Here is a 12,869-nt window from a genome sequence, read left to right as displayed (position 1 = left end):
GTCACCACCCTGGCATATAAACTCTGGAATAATTCTGTGAAAGCAAGAACTCTTTAACCAAACCCTTTCTCTCCAGTGCTCAGGACACAAAAGTTTTCTGCTGTCTTTGGAACTTTGCCTGCAAACAGCCCAAAGGAGATGTGGAACTCCTACTTGGCAGCTATGTGGGAGAACATGGAGCTGATAATGGCTGATGGCAGGCGCCTCCAGATGGTAGCAGTGTCTGCAAAGCCATCCTATTTTTATAAGGATTAAATAAGTTAAAATTCCCTGGTACATAAAAAGAAAATATAAAAGTACTATTATTCTAGATATTTTTAAGAAATCATTTTTTACGTCTATCTCTTCAGAGCATCCCTGGTTTTATACGATATAAACTATGAGAAAATTTGGAAAGGACACAACATATAATCCTTAGTGTTTACATAAAAATTCCTGTTAATGCTTTTGTGAAAACTATCTTCCCTTCCCCACAAAGGAATAAAAGAGCATTATTAAAATGTTCTTGTCTCAAAAAAAAAAAAGGTTCCTCAACCTTTTCCTTTATCAAATGTAAATCACAGCTGCTCTGATGAAATGTTTTTTAATTAAGTCTCTATATAAAGAATGTTCTTAAATGTCAAATCTGCACCAAAATTTAATTACCTTAAAACCATCCATATTTTCTAAGTGCACACTTGTTAAGAACGTTTATTCCCATTATCTGCTTCACCATGTAACTAGCAAGGGAATCTTGGGAGTATGTAACACAAATTACTTGCCTTAGAAAAGACACTGTTTATTCCACATGTGTAAAATTCAATGAATGACTTTCAGAAAAATCAAAAGAAAGTAAATGTAACATCCATACAGTTGTTTAAGCTTTATTTTTAAATGCATGCATGTTTCAAGGAAACAAAAATTTCAAGATACAGAATACAACATATCAGATGAAATAATTCAGAATTATTTTAATGTATACACAAATAACAATATAAAGCACATATATAAGATACATTATATAATTTGAGGTTTCAAAAAGCAGTAATTTGGTTTTAAAATTCTGACATCAATATCTAATGTAACATTCAAGTAAAACACATTTCAAAAGTTAAGACTTCTGAGACTAACACATAACTCTATGACAGCCTGCCTTTACCACAATCTTCAAAATAGTGCTGTTCAATTCTCCTACAGAAAGCAAGGAGGTTGCTATAGTTTTTCACCTTCTCAGAAAGTTCATCATTTGTCAATTGTGTGGTAAGAATGGTGTATAGATGGCCAAATACCAGTGCGTCAAGTTCAGTAGGCCTAAAAGTAGAAATGAGAGTAATGTGAGTAAGTAGCATTTAACTTTTACAATAGAAAACACAGTTGGCCCTCTTCACCCACAGGTCCCATACTCGTAGGTTCAACCAACCTCAGATCCAAAATATTTTAAAAGATTAGAAATAACAATATAGGCCAAGCATGGTGGCTCATGCCTGTAATCCCAGCACTTTGGGAGGCTGAGGTGGGCGGACAGTTTGAACTCAGGAATTCACAACCAGCCTGAACAATGTGGCAAAACCTCATCTCTACAAAAAATACAAAAATTAGCCAGGCATGGTGGTGCTTGGCTATAGTCCTAGCTACTTGGGAGGCTGAAGTGGTAGAATGGCTTAAGCCCGGGAGGTGGAGGTTGCAGTGAGCTGAGATCACACTACTGCATATCATTTAGATTGTGTGTATTGGGTACTATAAGTAATCCAGAGATGATTTAAAATATACGGAGGTACATAGATTACATGCAAACACTGCACCATTTTTTCTTTCTTTCTCAATACATTAAGTTTACGTAAGCAATTATGCCATTTTATATAAGAGACTTGAACTCTGCAGATTTTAGTATCTGTGGGGGTCCCGGAACAAATGTCCTGTGGATACTTGAAAGACCCCCGTGGATATGTTTTTTAAAATCATTTTATTCATCAACTTAAAAGAAAAAAGCCACGTAAGAAACAAATCCTACCACAACTTGATATAACTTTTCTTGGAGTTTCTGCTATATGGAAAAAAAATATGATTTGCTAGTTGTGTGACTTGCTTTCTTTAGTAACAACATTTAAGTGTGTTAAAATAATATAGATGTAATGATCATATTCATTTAATTCATTACTTTTCTCACTAAATATAGCAGATCTCCAATGTGCCAGAAACCATACCAAATGCTAGACATAAAAACAAGAAAAATACTCTAAGACATGTACATGAAACATAAATTATAAAGTTGTTTTAATAAATACAATTTATTAAGTGTTTTAATAGATGCATAAACAAAATGCTGTCAAAGCACAAAGGATTTCGCTGTGGTGATAGGACCAAAAAAATGATACCCAATCACAAATCAACAACAAGACACAACTTTAATTTTACCACATTTAAAGTAACTTAGATTTCTGAAGGAGACAAAATCATAAGGATGGCTTCAACATAAAAATTTCTAGGGTTTTTTTTCTCTGTAATTATATATTACTAACAACAAAATGAAATCTACCCCACTACTAATGATCTATAAATGGGGCATCACCAATTTACATTATATTAAAATAATTACTAATGCAATATTACTAAAACAAGAAAATGTCATCATAATTACGAGCTAATTATTACTGTGTCCCACAGTGATAAAGTTTTTGAGAAAATATGTGCTAGCCTACATAAACGTGAAAATATGTTGCAGTAATCTGGTTTGGCAGAATAAATTTGGGGGTTGGTAAAAATCCAAATTTGAACTCCAATACTATCACTTACTAGCTATGTGGCCTTGTCTCCTAGAGATGCACGGCTTTAAATACCATCTTGATGCCACTGACTCCTAAATATTTATCTCTGGTCCTAATGTCTCCCCTGAGCTCTGGATTCATACATTCAAATGCCTACATAACATCTCCACTTCAATGTGGAGTATCTGTGGAGCAGGATGTGGAGCATCTTGACTAAGATGTGTGGGATACTTTATTTTCTCAATAGCAGTAATTTACAGTATCCCAAACCTGCTTGTCCCCCAAACTTCCCAAAATAAAAGGCACCACTATCCAACCAGCTGTTCAGGCCAAAAATTTAGGGGCTACTCTTGAGTTCTTTCTTTCACCCTCCTATATCCATTAGCAAGTCTGGTGAGACACTACCTCCAAAATATGCCCTGAATGCCACCACTTATTCTTCATTATGATTTCACAGTGTAACCTACCATCATCTGTCACCTAGACCACTGAGATAGCCTCCTAAAGTGTCTTACTGCTTCTACTCATTCTCCATACCATGGTCAGAATGACTAATGTTAGCAGATCATACCAACTCCAAGCACAAAATATTCTAATGGATTTCTGTTCTACTTATACTAAAATGCCAAACTCCTTACACTAAGCACACAGAGCCTTGATAATCTGGCCTCTGCCTGCCTCTTTAGCCTCATATCCTACCATTCGTAGCATACAACCCAAACTGGCCTTGTTTCTTGCATTTGAACGTAACAAACTCAAGCCAATTAGGGAACCTTGACTATAACTATTCCTGCTGCCTAATATACTCTTCCTCTGACTTCACACTGGCTCCTTATTTTTTAGAATAAGGTTTAAATGGCACATCTTAAAGTCTCCTCAGACCACTCAAATTAAAGTGGACATGTAGTCACTCCTTATCATGTGGTCCTTTTTTAATTCTACATTTGATAATTAATACCATATAATTTTTTTTTGCTTATTGTGCATCTCCTCTACCAGGAAGTCCTGTAGAGAAAGGACCTCACCTACTTGGTTCCTGCTGTATCCCCAATACCTAGAACAATTCCTTGCACAAAGCAGGAATTGTGCAATAAATTTGTGTTGAATGAACCAATAAAAAGGTGACACACTTCTCATACCATATTATAACTGTGTTCACTTAACTGTTTCCCTCACTACACTCCAAGCTCTTCAAAGGCAATGCTGTATATATCTTTATATTCCCAGTTCTTAGCACAGTATCTAAGGAACTGAAGTAGCACTTGCTGAATAAATACATGAATTAAAAAAGAAAGCATCCTAAGATGTGTGGAATATTTAATTTTCTCAATAGCAGTAACTTACATTCTTTGAAAGCCTTCCACTCTTTTGACATTCATGAAGTGTTAATCAAAGTCAAATGTGCAATCTATGGCCATGTTTAAATGGGTAGCCAACAGTATAGTTTTATAAAAAAAAAATCTCAAGGGTCCTTAGACTCAACAGCACCATAATCTTATCATCACAGGAATGAACCAATAATGAACAGATCCCTGCAAAAAACCAAGGATGCAGAGTGGATAAATGTGGAGCTGAGCTGAGGCACTTGGTGAGAATAATACAAACACCAACTCTTCCACATCCCTAAACATATTTCTTAAGAGGTACATCTTATCTTACCACTTTAGAACTTATTTTCCTAATCCTTGTTTAGTGCCAGCTACCCTATACTTCTTGTACTAGAGCCTAAAAAAGGTGCATATATTCTCTGATGCAACTTCCAGTAGTATAGATGGGCACCCTTTATTAATAAATGAAGGCTCTGAAAGAGTTCAACTATCAATGTATGCTCAAATGACAGTGCTCCAGAAGTACCCCTGAAGTGGTTTGTTGCAAATATATATATCCACATAACTCCAGAGGTATTGAATTATATATGGGCATGAGCATATAAAAACTGATCTGATTTTACATAAAGACAGCAACTTTGTGGCAAGTTACTTTAGAACATCAACAGAAGTAGAACTCAACAGATTAAACCAAAGCACATACAGTTGCGTGTTGCTTAACAGGAATACATTCTGAGAAATGCACTGTTTGGCAATTTTCTCGCTGTGTGAACATCATAGAGTCTACTTACACAAACCTAGATGGTGCTATACACCTAGAGTATATGGTACACCCTACTGCTAATAGGCTACAAACCTATACAGCACATTGCCATACCGAATACTGTAGGCAACTGTAACACAATGATAATGTGTATTTATGGTACACAAATACTTGTGTATTTAAACATATCTAAACACAGAAAAGGTAAGTAAAAATATATTACAATCTCAAGGGACCATCATCATATATTTGGTCCATCACAGACTGAAAGGTTGCCATACAGGGCATGACTGTATATATCCACACACACTTAACCTTTAAAGCATATTTTTTGTAATTTTTCCAAATTTGAGCAACTCCTTACACTGACTCTGACATATATAAATTACTGATTCCAACAAGTCTTTTTAAAAAGTACAAATAATATTTTAGTTGATAGGTGACAGTTACACAACTGTATGCTTTTGTTAAAATTCATAGAACTACACACATAAAAGTGCCAATTTTACTAGATGTAAATTACACATCAATAAACCTGACTTAACAAAAAGACAAGTAACATATATTTTATCCAGTATTTCTACTGAACTATTTAATCAAGTCAAGATCTTCATATACCTCCAATTTTAATTATCTTGCTATATCATGTGAAGAGAAAACACAACTTTCTACCCTTCTGCTTACCAAATAGTTTGTGATTACAATTCAAATATAGATAGCAATTCCCCTCCTATGAGCTCTAAGATGTTTCATATATTATTGCATTTATCTTTATAGACTTTTTATTAGAAAAATATTCCAGGGTGACAAATGTATTTTTAAAGTCCTAAGAAATTTGATGCCTTCTTACATTATTATTCTTTCCACATTCCTGTTGGTTATCTATTTTTTCATTTGAATATCAAAATAAAAACAGTAAAATTCAACGTTTTCATAACATTTTCCATTTAAGATTTTTCTGGCACTCAGTAAAATTCAACATTTTCCTAACATTTTCCATTTAAGATTTTTCTGGCACTCATATTTTTTGCTTTGCTTATTCATTATTTCACATTTATTTCTCTCTGATACCTTCATAGTATCATCTATATTAATGCTTTCAAAAGCATTAATTTTGTCTGAGTGTTTCCTAATTGTTCTTTCCCATTAACTTTTCATCTCTTTATAGTACTAGAAATAATCTACGTTATCTTTTCTTTACATCCCAATCACTTATCTTTAGGGCTGTCACTCAAGTTTTGTAAATCAAGCCCCTTGCTTTTTGGCCTCTTTTCCCAATTATTATTCTTTCTGTGAGATCTCCCTTAACTACCCTCTTCCTTTTCTCTCATCAAGTAACGGTATTTGGTTTCTTTCACGAGTCCTCCCAACATCCCCAGTAGTTGAGCTAGAAGGAAAGTTAATTCTAATTTTAGGGGATTAATTCTAATTGTAGGGGGTTAATTCTAATTTTAGGACTGGCATACACATAGAGAAATTAGAGTAACTTAGAGATATGTCAGAGCCAAGAATAGAATTCAGACCTTCTGACTTGCAGTATAATACTATGTATCCTGACTTAGGCCACAGCTCTATTCAACATAGTATCTCACAAAGTAATGACTCCTGCTACAGATAAAGGAATGAGAAAAATGTTGGCACAAGGAAATGAAATACCAGTTACTTTTTTCTAAATGTACTTTATTTGCATTTTAGTATTAATTAAACGATCGAATAAAATTAAAAATCAAATCTCTTCTATCTTTAATCTTATTTTTAGGGAAAATGTTTATCTAAGTATCATGCAAAGGAAAATTATGTCAAAACTCTACATCATAATATCAATTAAATAGTTCCTCAAAAGCAAGGCTTTGGTGTTTGAACTGTTCTAAGTTAGAAGTTTTCATCACAAGTTTAAATGTAATTGTGCCCTTATGAAGAAAAATGATATCTTGATATTTCCACTGAGTCACATGCCAAACTCTGGTTACTAACACAATGACAATGAGTTTAACTGAGAAGAAAAGTAAATTAGATCTATTCTCCTGGCCTCCTCTAAAGACAGTGTGCATAACAAAACTAAAATAGAATAATGCATTTCAATAAAACACACCCCTTCTGAGCTTTTCAATTCCTAAGAATTCCTCTGTTAGAAAGAAAAGAAATCACGTAATACTGACATTTGGATACATTTCTCTTGTGTTAGGGACTGAAAAATAGAATCTGTAGAGCAAACATCACTAGAAACAGGAACAGAGTTGTAGAAGCTTTACCCACCAGAATTTCACAGTTTGAATTCTGAAGATTTTTCTGCTTCAAAGATCAACAGACCCCAGATTTTAATATCAATTATATATAGTATATATTACTTGTGTTATAGATTAATATAACTTAAATATTTCCAAACTATCATCATAGCCATTTTTACTACAAATATTACCTTTACCCAAATATGTTTGATATGGTTATAGAAGAGGAATGCTTATGACGATATAACACATAATAGCAAATAAAGCCTTTTAGAAATTATTAATCTAAAAATCAAATAATTTTTATTAAAATGTCAAGAAAAGGTTAGACTTTCTAGGGAAAGTTTTGAGATTAAAATGCTTTAAGCCCATCTTACACTGGATCACAGGACAGCTGATTCTGATATATTAAAATTATAATTTTTTAACAACGGAAAATTCATTCTTTGCCTTCATTAGAGTCTTTTCAAAACTGCAAAAGTAAATCTATTAATGAAACATTATTCAACTTACATATATACACATATATTTAACCTATATCCTTTATATTAATTTCTGTGTTTTACAAATATTTTCATTAACATTTAAAAGATAAGTTCATAATAGTGCTTATCTATCAAACAATATTTTTTAATATTTAGTTTTATTGACTCTTCTAGTCCTCCAGGTATCATTCTATATAGAAAACCATAGTTACATTAATACTAACTTACTTTCCTTCATGTTTAATAGTACTTTACAAGTTTAGAATTTTGTTAAGATTTTGTAGTTCCATGTATAGCACCTTGAACTACCTCATTAAAACCTTATCATACAATGACTGATTTACATGACTGCCTTTAAGAGAAATTCTTAATGATAAGGGCCATATTTTAGAAATCTTAGTCTCCTAGAGCCTAGCACTGTGCCTGAGAGTAAAGTGCCACAAAAATATTTGAGTACAAAAATTATAAAAATAGCTAAATCTTTTCTTGAAAAAGCAATTCTTTTATGAAAAAAAGAAATTTGCAACCTAACAGTACAGAAAATTAACTTTAAAAAAGTAAAATTTCTTACTGCTTATTGAAGAAATACGGTTGTGTTCCCAGTCTTTGAGAGAGAGCTTGACAGCACTGGTCTACATCCTCTAAGACCTAACACAGGCAATGAACCCCAAGGAAAAGTATTTCAATTAGCAAAACAATAAAAAGTATCTAAAACGTAACTTGTATCACAGTTTATAACAAAAATATAAATTTAGGTTAACCTTTTATAATATATTTTAATAAGACCATAGACCACATATATATATAATACTTTCTATATAAGAAATACTTATAAGAAATACTTTCTATATAAGTATATATATATAATACTTTCTATACAAGAAATAGGAAGAAATTCTCAGTGAATGTCCTTCAAAATACAAGTACATTTAAGTTACTTATAAGGATTTTGTCAAGAACAAAACTGTCTTCCTGAATCCATATATTCAAATGGCTTTGCATATACCGAAAAATCTGCTTAATAAAGGTAACAACATTGACCCACCATGAGTAAAAGCATTTGAGTTATTTTCCCACTAGTGGAGATAGATTTTTATTTATTCTATCCCTATTCATTTACTGAAACCCCCTTGTGGCCAATGGCACACATCAGTGAGATGGCTGGCTAGTATTAAGGGTAGCCTTGGAAAAGACGGGCATTAATTAACTTAATGATGCTTGTGGACAAGATAAGTATTTTTAAGTTTTGCTACTTTAGTAGCAAAAATATAGATAGATAGAGAGATAGATAGATAGATAGATAGACAGACAGACAGACAGACAGACAGACAGATTAAGTACTGTATTTAACAGGGCTTTTTTTTTTTAAGCCCTGATGCTGCAGATCTATATTTAGTTACATAAAAGGTGCCCACAATGTATTGTTCAATTAAAAAAAAAAAAACCCTCAGGTTATACAGTAGCAGGCATAATGATCCCATTTGAGAAAATGTTACTAAGAAACATCTAGAAGAAGGCTCTCCAAATAGTTAAGGGTGGTAATTTCTAGGTGATGAGATTTCAGGCAAGTTTTATTGCTTTTTTACACATATCTGCATTGCATTGTTTGCTTTACATCAAGCATGTAGGATTTTTTAGAAATAAAATTACTTCATGTTAGTGAAAATAACAGCAAATGGTTTTCTTGCAAATCTTATATATATATTTTTTAAAGGAGTATCAATATAAAGAATGATTCTTTTAATGCATAAAAGTTGAGGGTTTTGTCAACTTCAACCTGAACTGACCTGGTCCAGAGTCTTCTTTCCCCATCCAATAGCTTTCATCTTACGTTTGACTTCCCACTGTTTTTGATAGGCCAAAATATGATTCAGAGGCCAAGGGTAAGGAGATCCATACCTAGCATGAGTGATCTAAAGCAAAAAGATTTTGTAAAAAAGGTGATCCTTCCTAAAAACAATGCCCGTTTTTACAAATAGAATTCTAAAAGAAATATATTTTCAGAGAACATAAATAGAGCAATCTGAAAAAAATACACACCTTGCAATCTAAAAAATTAAAATTTTAAGCCATTCCCTTTAAAAATATATAAACTTTTATGTACTTTGCAACCCGTTATATCAAACAATGACACATAGCTTCCCTAAAATGTTATGTGCAAGCAAAATTAAAGTAAGTGAAAAACTATATCACTAATGGTATAAACCACAATGTTTCATTTATGAGCAGGGACTTGCGATTCTGAGCAAAAGTGTTTTCTCATTAAATTTTAATTAAGATAAATGTTACAGAACCACTCACCTCCCCTACTGTAGCTTCATCACACCACTGAAGATACAGCTAGGAACAAAAGAAGAGTCACTAAACTTTAGAATACCAAAGAGGAAAAGGATAAAGAAAGTTATTTTTTGCCAAGGCAATTTTTTATAAGCTAATTTCATAAGTCACACATGTAGCGGTTTGTTTTTCTTAGCTGCTATCCACAATTATTAAATGTAATGATGGTACGTTATAAAAATATTTTTTATTCACACAATACATGTCTAAATACCATTAAAGTGTTTTACAGATATTATTTAAGTAAATTTCAAAAGGCCAAAGTAAAATAATGAGTAGGCAAGAATCACTCCTTTTTATAAACAGAAAAACTAGAACTGAAAATGTCAGGTAACTTGTTCAAAGGTAATAATCAAATAATTTAGGTAGCCAACTCAACTCTAGAATTACTTGACTATTTTCCCATTTCTCAATAACTTTAACCCATAAGAAAGATTATATTTTATGAGAATGAGAGAAAAAGCTTATTTTCAAGCCATATCATCTAGTATTTTACCTCTGCTGTCAACAGCATATTGTTGACTAATTCCATGTAAGCTTTCATTTCTGCTTTTTGGACTTCCTCCAGCCCATCACTAAGAGAATGGCCCTAAAGGGAATTTAAAAAAATTTAAAAGAGCATCATATTAAATATACAAACACTTTCAGTTATCTCACTAACAAATAACATAACATGCAACTATACAATGAATTAAACTTCCAAAATGCCCCCTAAAAATTATTTTATATAAAAGCATAAATAATACTCTGCTATCACTATAAAATATTAGTATGTACTTACTTGTCATTATACAAATGTATCTTTCAATAGAGAAAATTACACTATCAACTACTTCGCAAAAGAAGAAAACAGAATGGTCAGCAAACCTTGTTTAAGAGATTAACCTTATTTAGAAATAAAGGAAATGCCAAAAGACTGACATGTGCTGTTTATAAAGTGGTCAAAGATGAAAAAAATACGTTTGTAAAGATATGGGGGGAAAAACCCACTTATTTTAAAATTCTAATACTCTATAGTAACTAGGAGATACATAAAATGATATAACCTTTAGTTCAATCTGGCAATCTATTACAAGATTTAAAAAGTACATAACCTATGACATCCTAATACCACTCTCAGGAATTTATCCTAAGGTACCAATACCAACCTTAGGAATTTATACAAAGATGTATATACAAGAAAATTTATCTTAGTACTCTATAAAAACAAAAAATTGGCCATGACTTAAAAGCCCATCAATAAACTTGAGTAAATAAAATTCTAATTTATCCAATACAGGGGGAGGGTGTTGAAGAAAAAAAAAAAAAATATATATATATATATTTTGGAGATATATATATATCTCCAATACAGCAGAATACAACAATGTGAAAGGATGATATATATCTACAGCTATTAATATGGAAGAATTTCCAAACATATTTATGATTTTAAAAGGTATGTTGCAAAATAATATACACTAGTATGATCTAGGTTTTTCTATATATGCAAAAAGTCTGGAATGATTTTTCAGAAACACTAATGGGAGTTGTTCCTTAATAACTATTAAAATCTAAACTGAATAAATGAAAAGCAGAATCATTCAAATGGATAAATACATTCAACTTCAAACAAATCCTGTATCTCCCTTTTCAAAGGTCAGCCAGACACTTCAAAACCTAATAGTTTTTCATTTATGACCACAGTTCTAGTAAGCATAAGTTAGAAAATTATCTACCATTTTGTAAAGATCAAACCATCTCTTTTGACTAGATACTAAAATTACATACCTTTAATAAATTTGACATTAATAGAGAAAAAAAAGCTACCTCTTTTGCCATTATATCATGAAAAAATACCAACTTACACTTCAGAAATATTTTCCAGTAGTTTGCATTGGCATTTTATAAAACTAGGTTGAAATCAATGTAAATGTTAAGACACATTAAAGAATGATGAATGACTTGGTAACTGTGATCAAATACATTTAATATCTTTTTATTACCTTGGCTTTAACAAATTGGACTATTGGACCAAGTTCTGATACTACTTGATTTCCCACATGAATAAAAGGGACTTTACCTGTTGAGAGAAAAAAAAAAGTATTTATAAAAATACTTCCAGTTTGTTAAAGTTTGTGATAATTAAAAAAAATTAACACAAAACTCAGATATTTATAAATAGGGATTTCATAAACTGTAACTTTTGAAAATTTTTGTCAGATGTGTATATTAAATTCTGTAAGTTTTTAAACTGATTACTAACCAACTTTAGAAAAAAAGAACAGGTAAATTCATTTCTAGAGTTCTCACTTAGATATAATAACAGATCACATAACATTCTCTTTTCAGAGCCAACACAAACATATCACCATATAGCAGCAAACACTAATTATCCAAATTACATGAACCAAGCCAGGACACTGGTACATGACCACTGATATATTTCAAAGAAATTTAAGCTTTCTTTTCAGAGTACAGTGAATCAATCTATACTGTAAACTACATTTAAAAAACCTTTTTACATCTTTTAAGTCTTTGATACCCATTGAGATCAACATTTTAAGCAAGTAATTGTATATCAATAAATCTCTTTGACTCAAAATAGCAAGAATTAAAAGAATTAACAATCTTTGAAGGCATGCTAGTTGGTGAGTTGTAATACAGAGTATGTTCCCAACATGTGGGAAAAAATAATAGTATGTTTATAAAAACTAGCTTCTATAGATAAATGTCACATTAAAAAAGAAATATTTCACTTTAACAAATACTAATACTTGGAATTATTAGAGATGAGAGAACAAAACAATCTCCAAATAGCAAGAAGGGTCTACTCCAAATGCTAAAGAATGAAACCTGCTGTCAGACCTAGTTCAAATAGAGTTCACACTAACAGCAGGCTTCTTCCTGTTCCTTTTCAATAGATTCACTCCTCTCTGGCTCAGTCAGCCTGGGGTAATGGATGAAGTACAGAGGCCTAACAAAAGCTTCAACTGCATCCATAG

General features: G+C 32.0%; 1 protein-coding gene across 2 annotated transcripts in view; it reads right to left on the bottom strand.

Annotated features, from left to right (window-relative positions):
• Positions 1–847: 847 nt before the first annotated feature.
• The window catches only part of MTX2 (metaxin 2), a 63,299-nt gene continuing 51,277 nt past the window's right edge, over positions 848–12,869 (bottom strand). For both annotated transcript variants that reach the window (XM_003815536.6, XM_034954565.3), the window contains 6 exons: positions 11,871–11,947; positions 10,382–10,474; positions 9,850–9,888; positions 9,336–9,461; positions 8,120–8,196; positions 848–1,290 (listed from right to left, as the gene is read on the bottom strand). In XM_003815536.6, the coding sequence (XP_003815584.2) occupies positions 1,119–1,290; positions 8,120–8,196; positions 9,336–9,461; positions 9,850–9,888; positions 10,382–10,474; positions 11,871–11,947 (584 nt within the window). In that variant the 3' untranslated portion in view covers positions 848–1,118. The remainder of the gene's footprint in view (positions 1,291–8,119; positions 8,197–9,335; positions 9,462–9,849; positions 9,889–10,381; positions 10,475–11,870; positions 11,948–12,869) is intronic.

Source organism: Pan paniscus, chromosome 13 (assembly GCF_029289425.2).
Source record: "Pan paniscus chromosome 13, NHGRI_mPanPan1-v2.0_pri, whole genome shotgun sequence".
NCBI lineage: Eukaryota > Metazoa > Chordata > Mammalia > Primates > Hominidae > Pan > Pan paniscus.
The sequence above is the reverse complement of the archived record's forward strand: the minus strand, read 5'-3'. Positions and strand labels throughout refer to the sequence as shown.